Source organism: Varanus komodoensis, unplaced genomic scaffold (genome assembly GCF_004798865.1).
Source record: "Varanus komodoensis strain SLA01 unplaced genomic scaffold, ASM479886v1 scaffold78, whole genome shotgun sequence".
NCBI lineage: Eukaryota > Metazoa > Chordata > Lepidosauria > Squamata > Varanidae > Varanus > Varanus komodoensis.
The window spans coordinates 817784-834203 of NW_025336455.1; the positions used below are offsets into that span (position 1 = coordinate 817784).

Genomic DNA, 16420 nt, shown 5'->3' on the forward strand with positions numbered 1-16420 from the left:
ATAACTCCCTTCTGATCTCACTGTTTACCAAATTAACACTATGTATACAAAACCTGAAACTCTCTAGAATGGTCCATGTATCTAATGTGGGCTTTGGCATCATCATCGTTACCGTTTCATCATAGGGTCTTCCAGGTAAGAAGATTCAGAACTGGCTAGTCATGGCCCCCTTCTGCGCAGTACTAGCCGGTGGGCTTCAGCCAAACGCGAGTGCGGAGCTTGCAACCTTCCGGAAGTTACGACTCTGGGGAGCAAGAGGGCCTCATTCCTATCACTGTGGCCGCAGGATGCAATGTGAGGAGTAGGCTGCCATTCCTGCCTGCACAAGAACACACCTGCCTTTGGAAAGCTTATGCTGGAATAACTGTGGCAGTCTATGTGTCGAATAGCAGGCAGGCAACCAGCAGCAGATGGCTACCTGACTGACGAGCAAGTCAAGGGATCCTAAAGCACCAGAAACGTCTTTCACAAGCCAGCAAACCGCCAGGTCTCAAGGCTGCGGCTTGCAGCGGGCCTGTGCCTCCCCTGAACAGCTGTGCTTCACATCCTTTGCAGCCGCTCTGCCTCTCTCTGGCGAGGCTACGAGGAAGGAGGGAAGGCACTGCTCCACGGAGCCGGCAGATCTGCTCCTGACACACAAACCAGCCACGGAGGAAGGCCCGGATCAGAATTTCAAGCAGCACAAACCACGTGCAGCTGCAATAGTCCCACAGCACACACGACGGAAAGGGTGGCTGCAGGCAAGGAATTAATTACTCCCTGCCAGTGGAGAAAAATTAATTGTTTATGAGGATGGACGTGTTAAAAGGGGTCAGGGGATGCCAGGCAAAGGAGGGGCAATAAAGGGTGCAACCACCAGGCCAGCCTGGGGCTTGACAGATGCGCACGGTGGATCAGCTCTCCCCAGTCTCAGTCAGCCAAGGCACTGTCAGGAATGCTGGGAATTGTAATCCCAAGCACCTGGGGAGCACCAGGCTGAGCAAGCAGGCTGTGCCGCGGAGTGCTCTCCCAGAGGAAAGGAGAGGGATGGGGCAAGCACAGTGAAGGCAGAAAACTCGCCTCTCGCCCGGCAGGCCGGCCTCTGCTCAAATGCCGGCGGTTCCGCTCCAGCATCCGCGTCCAGGGTTTGGATGCCTGCTCGCTTGCCGAGCCGAGCTGAGCAGAGGCTGGACAGACTCTCGCGGGTTGGGCCTGCGGTGCCACTGCCCCCGGACACACACTGGGGGTGTGGGGCTCACGGGAAGACCTGCCTTCGGGTGCTGCCTCACGAACGAGACGCACAGCTCAAGAATGGCACATGGGAAGCCTCGACGTGGGCAGTGTACCAGGTGGAGCGAGGCATCCCTCCCCCACCCACGCTCTCCTCTCGAGCCAGGCGGAGAGGCAACCCTGGATTAAATCCCCGGTGGGGCTGCCCAGGACACAGCACAGGGCGTGCCTGTTGCTGAGCCAGTGGAAGGAAGTGGGGGCCACGGGGCACTCAGAATTTACGCACAGGTACGAGTAGGTGGCAAAAGGCAAGAGAGGTCCCATGCAGCCACATGCGATTCCAAAAGAGGAACCTTCTCTAGAAGGAGTCAACTAGTGAAACAGAGGTTGAAGTCGAGAGGGACGCTTTACCCTGGAATCCTGCACTGAGCAGAGGCTGCACCCAACGACCTTCTTGGCCCTTCCAACGCTGCTATGCTAGGATTCTGTGATTCTGAGTGCCTGGAGATTACGCAGACCTCCATAAAACAGGCGAAGGTGGTGCCCGTCAGAGAGGGCTTCCTTCAGGCAACAAGCATTTTGAGGAGTGCATCTCTGACAACATCAAGGCCAACAACAAAGAATGCTTTAAATATAGGAGGAGGAGGAAACCAGCCAGAGAGGCAGCTGGACCCTTGGATGATAATGGAATTCAAGGAGCACTGAAAGAGTGGAAAGGACGAGGAAATCGCAGAGAACTGAAGGAATGCCTTTTCACCCGTCTGCACAGCTGGGGATACCGGGAAGATGCCTGTTCCTGAACTCAGGTATTCAGGAAGGGGATCTGAGGCACTGAGGCAGATTGTACTGATAAAAGATGAAATGCTCAACCTTACTGACAAGCTGAAAGTTAATAAATCATCAAACCAGAGAGTATCCACCGTAGAGCTCTTAAAGAGCTCAAACGTGAAACGGCTGGCCTTCTTACAAAGTATATAAAGCATCCCGAAGATCAGTCTCTGGACCAAAGGAATAGTCTAAGGGCAATTGAACACCATTCTTTTTAAAACAGCCCCCGTGTCGGGGAGGCGGGAATGTGGGAACTCACAGTCCAGTGAGCTTAATATCTGTTCTGGGTAAATTGATGGAAGCTGCTTTGGAAGACAGTACATCAGCCAGCACACCGAGGGACAAGCTCTGCTGAAAAAGCATCAGCGTGGCTTCCACAAAGGTCTCACTAGCCTATGAGAGTTCTTTGAGTGTCCGTAAGCATCCAGGAGACACTGCCAGCATGGACTCCCCAAGGGCAAAGTCCCTCCCTTAGGCCTCCTGAGCCAGTGAAGCAGTCACGGAATAAGGGGTGTGTGTGATCCTCTTACGGATGAGTAACTGGCTAAAGAACAGAGGACAGAGTGTGGGAATAAATGGCCATTTCTCCGGGTGGAGATGTGTAAGCGGCGGGGTTCCACGGTTCCTCCATCAGGACCAATGCTTTTCAGCTTGTTCATCAATGATCTGGAATTCGGGGTGAGCAGCGAAGTGGCCAAATGGGCTGATGGCACCAAACGGCTTAGAGTGATCTGAAGCCAAAAGGGAGTGAGAGGCACTCCAAAGGGGATCCCTCCAGGCCGGGAGAAGGGGCATCGACGTGGCAAATGCAGTCCAATGCGAGCAAGTGCAGGGCAATGCACTTTGGGCAAGGGAGGGATCTTGGGCAAGGGAGGGATCTTGTAAGGAGGTGGGGAGGACAGCTCGATGGAAATAGCCCAGCGCTCAGCTGCTGTGAAAACATCAAACTCCTTGCTCAGCATCACTGGACACAGAACGGAAAATAGAACGGCCAAAATCTTACCTCCCTTCCACAAATTTTTGTTGCGGCCACACTAGGAATACGGACTTCAGTTCTGGCCGCCTAACATGAAAAAGGACATGACTGAGATGGAAGAAAGGAGAGGGAAGGGCAACAAAAACAGTCAGGGGGCTGGAGAAGCCCCCCTGCGGGGAGAGGCTACAGAAACTGGGACTGCTTAGCCTGAAAGGAAGGTGAGGGAGGGGAAACTGGAGTACTAAATGATGCATGGTGCAGAGAAAGTGGAGGGAGGCATCTTTTTCACTCTCCCATAACATTCTATCCCAAAAGGGGTCTTCCCATGAAGCTGATTGGTGGGAGGTTTAGGACGGATCAAAGGAAGGCCTTCTTCACACAGTGTATAGTTAAACAATGGAATTCGCTGCCGAAGGAAGTGGCGATGGCCGCCAATCTGGATGGCTTTAAAATGGGACTGGGCAAATTCATGAGGGAGGAGGCGATCTGTGGCTCCTAGCCCTGCGGATCCTGGGCTGCCTCGGTGACCAGAGGTGGGCTGCCTGCACACCGCGGTGGCTGAGGACCTGGGCGGGCAAAGGTCTTGCACTCATCCTGCTGCAGGGACCATGGGCAGCTGGATTTGCCACTGTGTGTACAGAGTGCTGGACTGGATGGCCCTTGGGTCTGATCCAGCAAGCCTTTTCTTACGCTCTTGGGGAGATCATGAGCACGCTGCAGGCGCCTTTAAACTCAGATCTCTCAAATGCAGCACGCTCCCCCACTGGGCTAAACTAACAGAGTTGGTTCTCACTAGTGCCAACTAAAACAACCAGTTCCACTAATTTTATCTTTTTGCCAGTGGAAGTAGCACAACTCAAGACGACCTGAACCGCAGGTCAATCTGCAAGCGGCTGCAAGGTCTCCTCTGAGACTTATCCTCTTGCCAAGTTTGCAAGATCAAAACAGAGCTCCTTCCACAAATGTTGCAGGGAGGCAACTGTGCTTACAACAGACAGAGAGAGATCAGAGGCACGAAACCTTGGAACTGACTGCTGAAGACCCACGGACCCTCCCTTAGAAGAACTCCAAAGCCCACAGTTAAGCCAACTCGCACGGCACCAGGCAGAGCCCAATCCCACTAAGCTTGCTTTCACTTCCTGTACTTCATCGCAACCACGCTCAGGGTTTCTGGCCTCAACATGAAGCCAACACATAACCAAGGGGCAGATGAAGGGTTGGTGCTTGTTCGCTGTTCGGGCGATCCTGATGAAAGTATGGACTGGTCCCGGAGGTCTGACGGCCTCGCTTGTGCCCTTTCCTCCTCAGATCTCTCCACCAGCCCTGTGTGTTGTGATGCTCCATCACCACTGGCTGGCCAAACAGCCATGTGCTCAGGTGGACCTGGGACATCACAGGACTGGCACACTAAAACCCATGAGCCCTTTTGGTCAAAACTGAAACTGCATTAAACTATGGTCTAAACCCCATGCCTGCTGGATTGCACAGTGCATGGATGGCACATGACCCTCTTCCGCCTGGGACCGGCCTGGGAGCCTGGCTGCGCCCCAGTCGGGGTGGGCCAAGCAAAGGTTGGGGCCACAACCCCCGTTTGCCAGCCAACTTTAACTTGGATCTCTTGCCGCCAGTCACTGAGTCCTGGGAGAGCCTTTCTGGCACTCAGAATGCTGAAAGCTACGTGAAGCCAGGAAACCAGGCGGCGAGGCTGAGGCCCAAGGGGCTAGACCGGGGCCCTGGGTCGGAGGACCGAGGGTGAAGCATTTGATGGAACTTCGCCTGGAAAGCATTCCGCAAGCAGGCCCACATGAATACGGATATGGGAGAAGCAGCACAGAGAGGCTCTGGGTCTTCCCCGCAGCAGCAGCAGCAGCTGGCAAGGACTGCTAGCAAACCCTAGCAGAGCGAGAGCTGCCCAGGGGTGTCTCCAGGCCAGCTCACCTGCACATGCTCTTGCGCCTCAGAGGGGCTGAAATCAGCATCCAAAGGCCTCAGCTCCTAGCAGCTTGCCCGTCTTACTCTGCTTCGACTCGGACTTCATCTCCAGCAGTGCAAGGGCAACTCTCAGAGTGGTTTGTCTGCCGCAAGAGAACCTTGTGCAGCCTTCAGCCTGCCTGTTCTGAGGCCGGTTTGGAGAAGCATCATGTGGACTCCACACTCAGCTAGAAAAACGTGGGAAAACACCTCTCTTCACAGGCCAGAGAGTTTACATGCTCAGATTTTCATCCGTCCTCCTGAGACACCCATCTTTAAGAGCCATTTTCTGGGCCTCATGGATGCAAATCTAGAGATTTTGGACAGGGCTGTGCGAGGACACAGGAACAGTGCACGCAGGTAGACTTCCCGGTGCGGTAAGATTCTGCACCCATCTTGCTCTTTCTATAACTTGCAGAAAAATAAATCCTGGGGTTCCTTTGGCAGACTCCAAATACAGAATGTTCTTGAGCACAGTGTACAGGCAGACCTAATCTCTGTTTCTCTTCTTGCAGCTGGTCCTGCCTGGGGCAGCAAGGCGAAATGAGTGATGGAATAAAACCACCCACAAACATTTTCACAAATTCTCCAGTGGTGGTGTGTTTTTCTGAGGGAAGGTAAAAGCTGAAATAAGCAAAGCGGGCAGCGGAAGGGGATACGGAGCAAAGAATCACCAAAGCAGCAGCGAGACTCTGCTGAGGGGGGAGATGCAAGGCCAGAGTTCCATTCACAGCTGGACTGCTCCCTGCTCGCCCCCAGAGAAACCAGTCCATCCGTTGCCTGGACTCATGGACCAAGGCACCTCGCTGCTTCCCCAGGGCAGGCCTTCCTCACACCCAGCGAAGGCCCTTGGGGTGGAGCCCCGGGGGTGGGGGGCGAGCCTGTGGGCACGGAGGAAAAAAGAAATATCAGCAGCACTGCTGGCTGAAGGAAGGAGGAGACGGTGGGTCCAAAGCGTGTGCACAGAACAGAGAAGCAGGAGGGTGCCCGCCACGCCCCGGGCTTCATTTTGAGGGCACGAGAAGAGAGGTGGGAAGCAGCGAGTGGGGCAAGGGGTGTCACTGGATGCTGGCCTCTTTCTTCCCCCCTGCACCCTGCAAAAGGCTCCCTGGCCAGCTGGGCAGGAGCAGGACCCTGTGCCTCTACCACACCGCTCCTGATCGCCACGACTGCTTGTTATGATTATTCTATGCTGCCTTCAGAGAACGAGTCCTCCCAGGGATGCTTACGAATGACACAGAAGCATAAAAATCACAAGGAACAATATTGCGGTGTAAAATAAATAATCCAGATTCCCCTCCACCCGGGGCTGTTGGTGGAAGATGCCCCAGGGACTGGGGAGGGTGCAGCTGGGAGGGGAGGGGGGAGCTGGTGGCCTCTCTGCTCCCCGCCCCCCAGAATTCTTCCCACGGGGCCACCGACGGCAGAGGGCCAGGGGCGTGTGGGTGAAGGCCGGCTGGGGCAGGCCCCGAGGCTCTCCCGGCCTGCCAGTGGGGACCGCAGTGCGGGGTGGCTACCCGTGCCCCTGAGATTCAGGCATCCACGGATCTTGGACCCAGCTCTGCCTGGAGCCCGCCACCCACCTACCTGCACCTCTCCTCCTCGGCCTGGCCGATCCTGCCCAGACCCCCACCCCCAGGAAAGGCCCCTGCTGCAGCACTGGGGGGGCTGGCTTTCCTTGCTCCCTCGGGTAGGCAGGTCAACAGAGCACCACAGCGAGGTGGAGGGGGTGGCTGCTTCTGGCTCCCCCCCCACCCCATTTGCTTCCTTCTTTCCTCCTTTCTCATCAAGTCGTGACACTCACTGAAGCAGGCAGGAGGAAAAAGATTTCGACAGCAGGGCAGCAGACCGTGAGAGGCCTCCGGAGACAAGCGGCTGACACCGCGCCGTGGCCGGGAATGTCAATTCGGGCCAGGCGAGGAATGTACATCAGGCCGCAAGGAAGCCGGGCCAAGAGGGCCCTCCTCGGAGAGGAAGGATGCGGGAATGCCACTTTTCAAGCTCTCTACATGGCTGGCGCTCGGAGACGAAGGGTGACAGGCTGGGCGGGGGGGCAGACCGCACAAACCCGTGCTTTTTTTGCTGCTTCAGAAAAAACGGTACCCAGCCACAACTCCAGAGCCCCGCAAGAGTCCAAGCTGGTACGGAGCTCAGGTGGCAGAGCAACTCTGACTCACTGGTAAATGACGCACTCTCCTGGCCTCAGCTGCTCATCTGTATAATGGGCCCAAGGTGCGCATGTCCCACCTAGTGCTGCCAGAAAAGAGAACTAGAAAGTGTTTTCCACACAGGAAGTACCATACAAGGGTCATTACAACCAGTCCGCTTGGAAGTACGTGGAAACACCTCCGTAGAGCCGGGATGCTCCTTCAGGACAATCCAGGCCGAGACCACCATTTCCACTGGCACTAGGCGCTGGGCACGGACCTCAGCCTCTCTGGCCGTTCCAGGGGAGAGCGGCGACATACCCAAAAGCCTTTCATTTTAACATGACAGTAAGGAGCAAACGGAACATTTTTAAACAACCACATTTTCAAAGCAGCCCTGAACGTGTGAAAACTGACAGTGCTCGGCACCTTGAAATTCCTCAGTGCAAGAGGAGGTTGGGAAACGATTTCGCAGGACACAATAAATGTTCCTTGTCGACAAAAAACTCATCTCTGTGGATCACCCACTGCTGGAGAGCTCTCTTCTGGGAAGGAGACCTCTGCCCTTCCGTGTGAAGAACGGCCCAGCGAAACCCCACGGCTGCCCCCAAAGCACAGAGGCCTCCCTGCCCGTCCACGATTCCTCATTCCACGGGAAGAGGAAAGCGGCCGGCCCTGCCACCCGTGAACCAGCTTTCTCCTCCAAGACTCCCCTTCCGAGGCTCAAGTCCCGTGTGGAGGCATTCTGCTTTCAGGCAGCCAGCAAGGCTGAGGGGGAAAACGGCGGATTTATGGCTGGTGCAAACCCTGCGCTAAAGCAGTTGGCCGCTGCACACTCCCCCTAGTGAAATCTAATCTTCTAATTGCTCGTTTGATGGAAAGGGCTTCCCATGATGTGAGTATGTGTCTGGGGGCGGGGGGGGAGCTCGGGCAGCTGCTGGAAGGCACAAGCTGCGCTGAGCAGGACGCGGGCTGCATGACTGGCATCGCTCCGTCGCCTCCGTTCCCGCCATCCCAAGCGCTGAGGCCAGGGCCACTCCAGCATTAACTCTTTCGTGCCAGCAGGACCAGATGACTACCAGACTCCTGGCATTCGACGTGCAGGTCTGCACTTGCAGACCGTGAGATACCACCGTCCAGAGGACCACAAACACGGCGCTCCCTCAGCGTACACTTGCTCTCTCTTTCCAAACTCATACCTTTGTGATGCACCGTTTATTTTCCTCGGTTGACGCCATGGGCCTGGCCAGCTGGATGGCAGCCCCGTCCTCCAAGGCAGCATGCAGCTTGGCTCACTTGCTTGAAGCCACCAGGGCCTACAGAGATACCTGCTCCTTGCTCAGGCGGCACTGCATGGCCGAGTGGCAGGAGGTGAATGTTCCTGCGCCACCGTGAAGAGCATGACAGCCACATTTGACCACATGCTCCTCAGGGAAACCAAACCGATCCAGCCCCAGAATTCCATCCAGGATAACAGCATCCACACAACCGCATTCCTGAGAGACTGCCAGGAGTCCCCGGGTCAAGTCGCCCTCATGCTCTGAGTGCAGATGCCCAAGGAGTGGAGGGGAAATGGGCACCTGCCTGAAAGGTCCCCAGCTCAGTGAGGTTCCCCAGCAAGAGCTGGGGCTCGGGAGAGGGAGGGCTGGAGAGAAGGGGCTGGAAGGAAGGCAGGGCCGGCAGGAGAGGGCGGAGGGGGCCTCCTGCAGCCCCCTGCCCTGGCATCTTTCGGCAAGAGTCTGCAAGCATTTCAGCACTGGGCCTGGCACTTGTGTGGAAGATGCCTCTGGTACAGAGAGGCTGGCGAAGCCTCTCCCACAGGACAGACAAGCCCGGCTCCATGGAGGCGTGTCGGAAGGGCAAGTGCCCCAGCCAAGCATCCTGGGCACTCCGGGGATGCAGAGCCCAGAAGGGGGGAAGGAAGGCGCATGTCTCTGTCTGAGCGGGAGCTCTGGGTTGGCTGGGCCCCAGTGTGGCCGCGAGAGGCAATTCAAATAAGGCCAAGTTCACCTTGAGAGTCTTGTATTGAGGCTATAGATGGGGGGGGGCATCCATGCACCCCCTCCTGAGGACAGGTTCACAGCATGAAAGCTGGACAGGAAGAAAATGGACGTGCTCATGACGAGGTGCTGGCGAGGCCTGCCGATGCCGCAGGGGCCTGCCTCAGATCCAGCCAGAACTTCCCCTGCAGGCAGAACTGACGGAACCGCCATGCTTCAGGCACATCCCTGGAGAAGAGAGTCATGCGAAGGGATGCGGGAGGCAGACGAGGAAGGGGAAGGCCATCCATGAAGTGGGTGAACACCATAAAGGTGGCCACAGCCTGGCATTCGCAAGAGCTGAGCCACAATGTATGGGCACAGGCATCCTACCTCTGAACACACAAGATCCCGTTTAACACTCTCAGCTAGAGCGATTAGATGGATTTATCCTCCGAGAATCCATCCGACCCTTTAAAAAAGCCGTCTCAGCTCGCATTTCCCAAGGTAATTATATGCTGTGTGCAATGAGATGTTTCCTGTTGTGCGTACCACAAAATCGGTTTCTCAGATGGCCCCAAGTTGCTGAGCACTGGGAGAGGGTGCAGCCCTTTATACACAAGCTCCGCACCACTCATGACTCATAGTCCTCTGCAGCACTGGGGGGGGGGGGGGGGGAGAGACGGAGCCTCTGCCATGGCTGCTCCTGAAGCCCTCTGCCCCGCTGGCCTCTGAGCCACCAAAATCCGGAAGATTCGACAGCACGATTCTGCTTGGAAACAGGGCACTCCCTCCCCCGCCTCCCTGTGCCTTGTTTCCCCTGGGAATCCCGTACCACGTCTACTTCTGGAGGTGGACGGAGGACGTGGCCCTGGCAGGTTGTGCCGCCTCCCCCGCCCCAGACCTTTCGGGGTTCTCCCTCTCTCCACGGCAGGGTTCCTCTCTCTGGATGTTTTCGCCTGGTAGAGGTCCAAACTCGAACGCCACTTTCTGTAGGGGAGGCGCACCTGCTCTCCACCTCCGTGTTTCCAGCTGCCCTTTTCTGTACCTGCTCCAGTCTTACAATATCCTCTTGGAGATCAGCAAAAGACCATCTGCAGCATTTTAAAGATCACCACGGCAAGCGTGTGCATACGGACGTGATGACATTTGCCATTTATTTTCAGTCCCTGTCCTAATAATCCCTAACATTTATTTAATGTGCCTCTTCCGCTGCCTCGGGAAACTACGTGGATGTTTTCAGCAAGGTTCCCTATGATGGCTCCTGGTTATCTTTCCGGTGTAGCTGCAGGCAATTTAGACCTCACCACCATGTACGCCTGAACAGCGCTTAAAGCCCCAGAGAAAATGAAAGAGGCTCAGAGAAAAAGAGGAAGATTTTTTAAATACCAGCTGGGTATTCTAGCTGCCACCTGAATGACATATATAGGGGTTTTTAAATTAACAAAATCCATTTAAGCAACACTTGCAGAAAGAGGCCCCAATCGTTGCCTGGGGCACTCAAACCTGAAAAACAAAGCAACTTGCACCAAAAAAAGGAAGACAAAGCCAATCTTGGTTTCACGGTGTGGTTCCACCTCTGTTTTTCTCTCTGGATCAACCAGTGAAGAAGGGCTGGAAGCCAGAGACGGACCTCCAGCCGAAGCATCATGCCCAGGAGGACGCCGGGCTGTGCACCGCCTTCCCGCCTACTCCAGGTGAGGGAGTTTCTGTCATGAATCACTGCCTGTGTTCGATAATGGACTGGAGACAGGCAACAGATTGAAGCTCAGTCCAGGTAAGATGGAGGTGCTGCTGGGTGGTCTGTCTGCCCAGCGGATGGGCCTTCCACCTGTCCTGGGTGGGGCTGTACTTCTCCTGAAGAGCAGGGTTCATCCACTGGGGGTGCTCCTGGTACCCAACTGCCATTTGACTCTCAGGGAGACCCGATGGCCAAGGACACGGTCTTTCAGCTACTCTTAATGTACCAACTGTGACCCTACCTGGGCAGGGAGAGCCTTGCCATGGTCACTCACACTCTGGTAACCTCTTGACCGGACTACCGCAACACGCTCTGCATGGGGCTGCCCTTGAAGATGGTCTGGAAATTGCAACTGGTACAGAACAGGGTGGCGCGGTTGATGGTACAAGCAGGGCGTGCGCCAATGAGACACCAATACTCTGCCATCTCCATCGGTTACCACTTGAGCTTCGGGCCCAATTCAAGGTGCTTGTTCGAACACATACAGTCCTGAACAGCTTGCGACCGGGTACCTGAAGGACCACCTGCTCCCATATGCACCTACCTGGCCACTAAGATCGAAGGACCTTCTGAAAGAGGTAAGGAGGATGGCGAACAGAGGAGGGACCTTCTCCATAGTTGCACCCCACCTGCGGAACAGCCTCCTGACAGCAGTTTGCCTGGCACCCGTGCTACAATCTTTTCAGCACCAGGTGAAAACAACTTTACTTTCTAGGTATTTTAATAATTGATTTTATCTTGATGTTAGCAACATTGTTCTTTTAATCTATACGGTTTTAAATTATTCTCCCTCAGCTGTGTAGTACTTTGTTTTATTGTCTTTTGCTTATTGATGTATGTTTTAATTGATTGCTTTTATTGCTATGGTGTGTTTTTATCGCACTGTAATCCGCTTAGAGGACCCTCGGGTCAATATAGTGGAATATAAGTTTGTAGTTGATTAAAGAAGAATCCCCAGAACTTCTGTTTCATCGCTTTCCTTCTTAGTGTGCAAAGACTTCCCAGTAGATTCCAACCATCCTGCGTAGTAGACCATTCTGATGACCACGGAGCTAGGGCAGAGGCCGAAGTGGAGTCAGGGGCTTGAGATGCATCAGGCATTCCCTGCACTAGGACACGATGCGCAAGAACGCTTGCCCTGCCCTGGATTATGACAAAGTGACGGTCTTCTGGCAAAGGGCTGACCTCAGGGTGCGTCTCCACAGCAGCTTCAACACGTGCTATTGCAAGGATCCGGCAGAGGGGCAGCAGAAGGTCCCCAGGAGAGCCCAGGAGACCCAGAGCTGGGGAGAAGAACAGTGGCCCGTGGGCTTCGCTGCTGCCTCCACACAGACAGGGCCGTGTAGCAGCCCCTGCTCAGCACGGGGAGAAGAAAAGAAGCAAAGTGCAGCTGCGAGCAGCGGCACTGCACGTGCTTCAGGCCACGGGTGAGCCCACCAGGACCTGCTCGCGTCGGCACGTCCGCACCCCAGACTGTCTTCCTTGGCCTCGCCGGCGTGACGGTATGGGCTTTCGAGTGTGCAGGACATCACGTTACCCAAGCTCCCCAGAGATCGTCAGAGACGGCCAGTTTTGCAGCAGAGTGGTCCAGAGAACACCGGGAGACAGCTCTGTGAGCGTGCTGCCCTGGGAGCCCTGAAGCCGGCACGCGGCATTCCCAGGAAGGAAAATCCAAAGGCGGTCACGGTGGGCAACAGGCACTCTCCCCGCTGCTGCGGATGCCACTGCCCCACTTCCCTGCTTGTGGCTTCCCAAAGGAAAGGACCCTGGAGCAGGAGGGGAGCCGGGCTGGTCCGGCAGGGCTTTTCTGAGCTTCTTGCGAGCCTGGCTGCTGGTCTAGGCAGACATCCTGGGCTACCTGAGGCTGACCTGGTATACGGACTAAAGTGCTCGCTAGGCCAAAACCCCCCTGGAGCAGGGAAGGCAAGGCAAGCGCTGGATGTGTTGGATGGCAGCGCTCACAAGTCCCCGGCTGCCACGGATGGTGGTCGGGTGTTCTGGGAGCTGCCATCCAAAATACCTGGAGGTTGCCAGGTTGCCCTGAAACCTGTCTGACAAAGAAGACTGCAGGTGTCGGGGAGGGCTAGAAGACTGGCTGGTCGCCACGTCAGAGAGGGGTCTCTCTTTAAGACTCCTGGCTGCCTACAGCTGCTGGAGCCATTTTTTTTGGGGGGGGGCTGCATCCGGTGAGGCTGGGGATGTGCTGGACCAGAGCCTGGCTGGGACAATGGACCGGCTGCGGGATAACGAACCAAAGCGCAGAGGTCTGGTTCAGAGCGTGATCTCCTTGGGCTGCCTTTGCTACTTGAGGCCCAGGGGGCTTAGAGGCCGGGAGTTTCTTCTACCAGCTTTGGCTGGTGTCTCGGCTATGCCCCTGTTTGGACAGGGATAGGCTAGTGTCAGTAATCTCTAAACTAGATTACTGCAATGCACTCTGCATGGGGCGGCCCTTGAAACCTCCTTGGAAGTTTGTGCAGATGTGGAGCCAGATTAAGAGCTGCTTCCAGCAGGCTCAAATGCGTAACGCCAATGCCGGCCCACCTACGGCAGCCACCTATTTCCTTCCAAACCCAATTCCAGGTGCTGGATTTAACCTATCAAGTCCTACATGACTTGGGATGAGATGCTTCTCCTGACCTTGAGCTACTCGGGTCCTGCAATCCGCATCAGATTCAAGGTGGTTCGATCGAGCCAAAGTCGCCAGTCTTTTAGGCCAGAGATAAAGCTTCAGCTTAAAGAGGAACTCTGCCTTGCTCTTCCGTCCGCTCAATGTGGAGATTAGGTTTGGCAGGCCAGACACACAGCATAAATGAATTTGTCTAATAAGGCCATCATGGCTGAAACTAAATTATAGGGCTTGGAAGAGCATCTCCGGGAAGGAGAAGTTTGCGTCTGATTACATACGTGGATTACCAGCCTCTTCGCCCTTGCAAGTTTTTGATCCAACTCTTTTCTAAAGTGGACTTGTCCTCTGATGAAGGGGAGAGGGAGTCTTGGGCCATGCCAGGCAGACTGGATCCACGGGTCTTTCATCCTACTTCTCTCTCACACACCCCTCATGACCAGCCTTCCCCAGTCGAGTACCCTCCAGAAGTGCCAAGCTGCGATTCCCAGGAGCCAACACATCTGGAAGGTACCGGACGGCTGTTCTAGAGAGTGCCGCCACCGCCTTCTTGCTTGCCCAGCCCCACATGGTACACGTGTGACCGCAGCTCTGAGCACAGGACACAGAGATGCGAGCACCTCTGCTTTTAAAGATGCGAGAGAGATGCTAATGAGGAGCGAGAGCAATGCTGACGGCGTGCTACGCCCCGGCTCCAGCACAGACGGCTGGGTGCTTCTCAAGTGACAAGATTACAGCACCGAAAAGAGTTCAGCAGCCAGGCAGCCTCCGCTTTGATAGGCAAATTTTATATGAGCTGGCCGTAATCACTGCCTCCCACAAGCTTGGCCTCCCCATCCGTGGCGGGTGGCAGCCTGCATGGAGGTATCAGCAAGCCACGCAGCTCTCCCCATCAGTGCCACGGCCCCCAGGCCACGTTTTCACATGCTGCAGGGAACGCTGATGAGGGTGCCGCCCAGGGGCGTCTCTGAGGATAGCCTGATCGGCACCTCACTGGGGCCCTTCCAGCCGGGGGACACAACTCCGCAGCAGAGCCTTCCCGTCTTCCCTTTCCCCAGCCTCACAGAAACCTCAGGCTACACAATCGCGGGAGGGCCCTTTCAAAGGCTGGCCAGCTGCTTTAGCACATGACAGGTCATGACAGCCGGCCCAAGATTTCGGTAGGCTTTAGCTCCCTGCTGTGGTTCTCCTATCATCCTAGAAGGGAAGTTCCAGACACTTGAACCAGTCTTCAATCTGTCCGGGGCCCTGTTTCCTTCTGCCCTTGTCCTGCCATGACCTCCCAAGTCTGACCCGACTGATTCCTGGATGGGGCTTTACCTACTCGATCTGACTGCCATCAGATGCTACTGTTAAGTAACCCTGGACAGGACAATAGGTGACTAATTGTTCAGTATTTACTTTGTGGGCCTCAAGCAGTTTAGCATTTCACGGGAGAGAGACGGCATCACGGAGGTGTCTTCCAGACATTTCTTGCCTCGTGTGTTCCGTTTCCCAGATGCTAAGCAGAAGGAGGTTTTCCTAACCCTACAGCAAACTGGGCAAACTGGAAGGTTCCCTTCCTTTGGCACACATGACCCACTCCCTTAAAGGTACATGCACAACTCACCTGTAGTGGAGTCGCTGCCCATCAGAGCTGTAATCTCGATAAATCTCATATTCCTTCTCAAAAACCCCAGGAGGTGAGGAACTGCAAAAGATAGTCGAGAAAAATGAAGCTATTAAAGCAAAACCGGAGGAAATGAGCACTGACTCTTCATGAGTGCAGCTCTGTCTTCCTCTGGCAAACACAAAGATGCTCCTTCAATTTTGACTGGGCTGTTGCGGTGATCAAGGTTTGAAATTCTCATCGAGTGAGTTAAACCACATGATCAGATCGTTTTGTCCAGCACTGTTAGAACATTGTGTACAGTTCTGGTCACCTCATCAAACCAGGACATCGTGGGGAGGAAACAAGTGCCATGGAGGGAGACTAAAATCACTGAGGAGCCGGAGCAAGTCTTGCATGAGGAAAGGTCGCAACAGCTGGAATTTCTGATCCTAGGGAAAAGGGGAGACATGAGGGCGAGGCACAGAACCAAGCGTGGTGCGGAGAAGGTGCCTGGGGAAGCGCTTTTTCACATATCGCTTAACTACACTGCGGGATGCACTTCCGTGAGATGCAGTGGCGGCCACCCATTTGGACCGCTATCACAAGGGATTCAACACATTTCTGGAGGAGACTTCCCATGGCTATGAGTCCTGACAGGTATCGGCGACCTCCTGCACCACAATGGGCTCAAGATCAGCACACCTGCTGGAAGACAGAGAGCATTGAGAGCATCTCCTTCATTCAGGAAAACCTACAAATGAAACATAAGCACTAGCTCCAGGGAACAGAAGGATGTTCACATGTCTTATATAGATTTGTCCCTTGCCTGTGGCACTGCCTACCTGAGAAGCCTGAAATATGTGAGCACCTGAGCTCATTACAGCACAACCATTATCTGTTTGCTTGTTTATTAGAGTTATATTCTGCCCCAGTAGACAGAAATGTCAAAATGCAGGACCACGTCAAGCGACTCCATGTCTGCCCGTAGCTGGCATACAAATGTCCAACATCCGCTGCATGTAGACCTGATAAGTTAGGATTATTGACTACACACACACACACACCAATCACTTTGCCAAGTAGTGACTCAGTTTATGGGCCTACATACATATGTATCACATATACATTATGAGCAGAGAACAGAGGCAAGCTAGAAAGGGGTAACGACACCCAGCTGCGCCACTGTGTGGACCGGAGGTGAAACCCGCAAAGCTGGATGTACCCGCATGGGTCCACGGAAGACGCCACTCTGCCAGCACCGAATATGTGGCTAGAGCACGAGGACACTTCCACGCACAATTCACCAAGCCTGGAAACGCATTTGCTTTGGCGCTTTAAAAAAGAAGGGAAAAGAT

The 16420-nt window shown here is 54.9% G+C and overlaps 1 protein-coding gene across 1 annotated transcript in view; it reads right to left on the reverse strand.

Moving 5' to 3' along the window:
- Positions 1 to 16420, reverse strand: part of ARHGAP39 (Rho GTPase activating protein 39) — a 94524-nt gene that overhangs the window by 42725 nt on the left and 35379 nt on the right. Inside the window, exon 5 of the mRNA XM_044453231.1 lies at positions 15084 to 15164. Within this exon, the coding sequence (XP_044309166.1) occupies positions 15084 to 15164 (81 nt within the window). The remainder of the gene's footprint in view (positions 1 to 15083; positions 15165 to 16420) is intronic.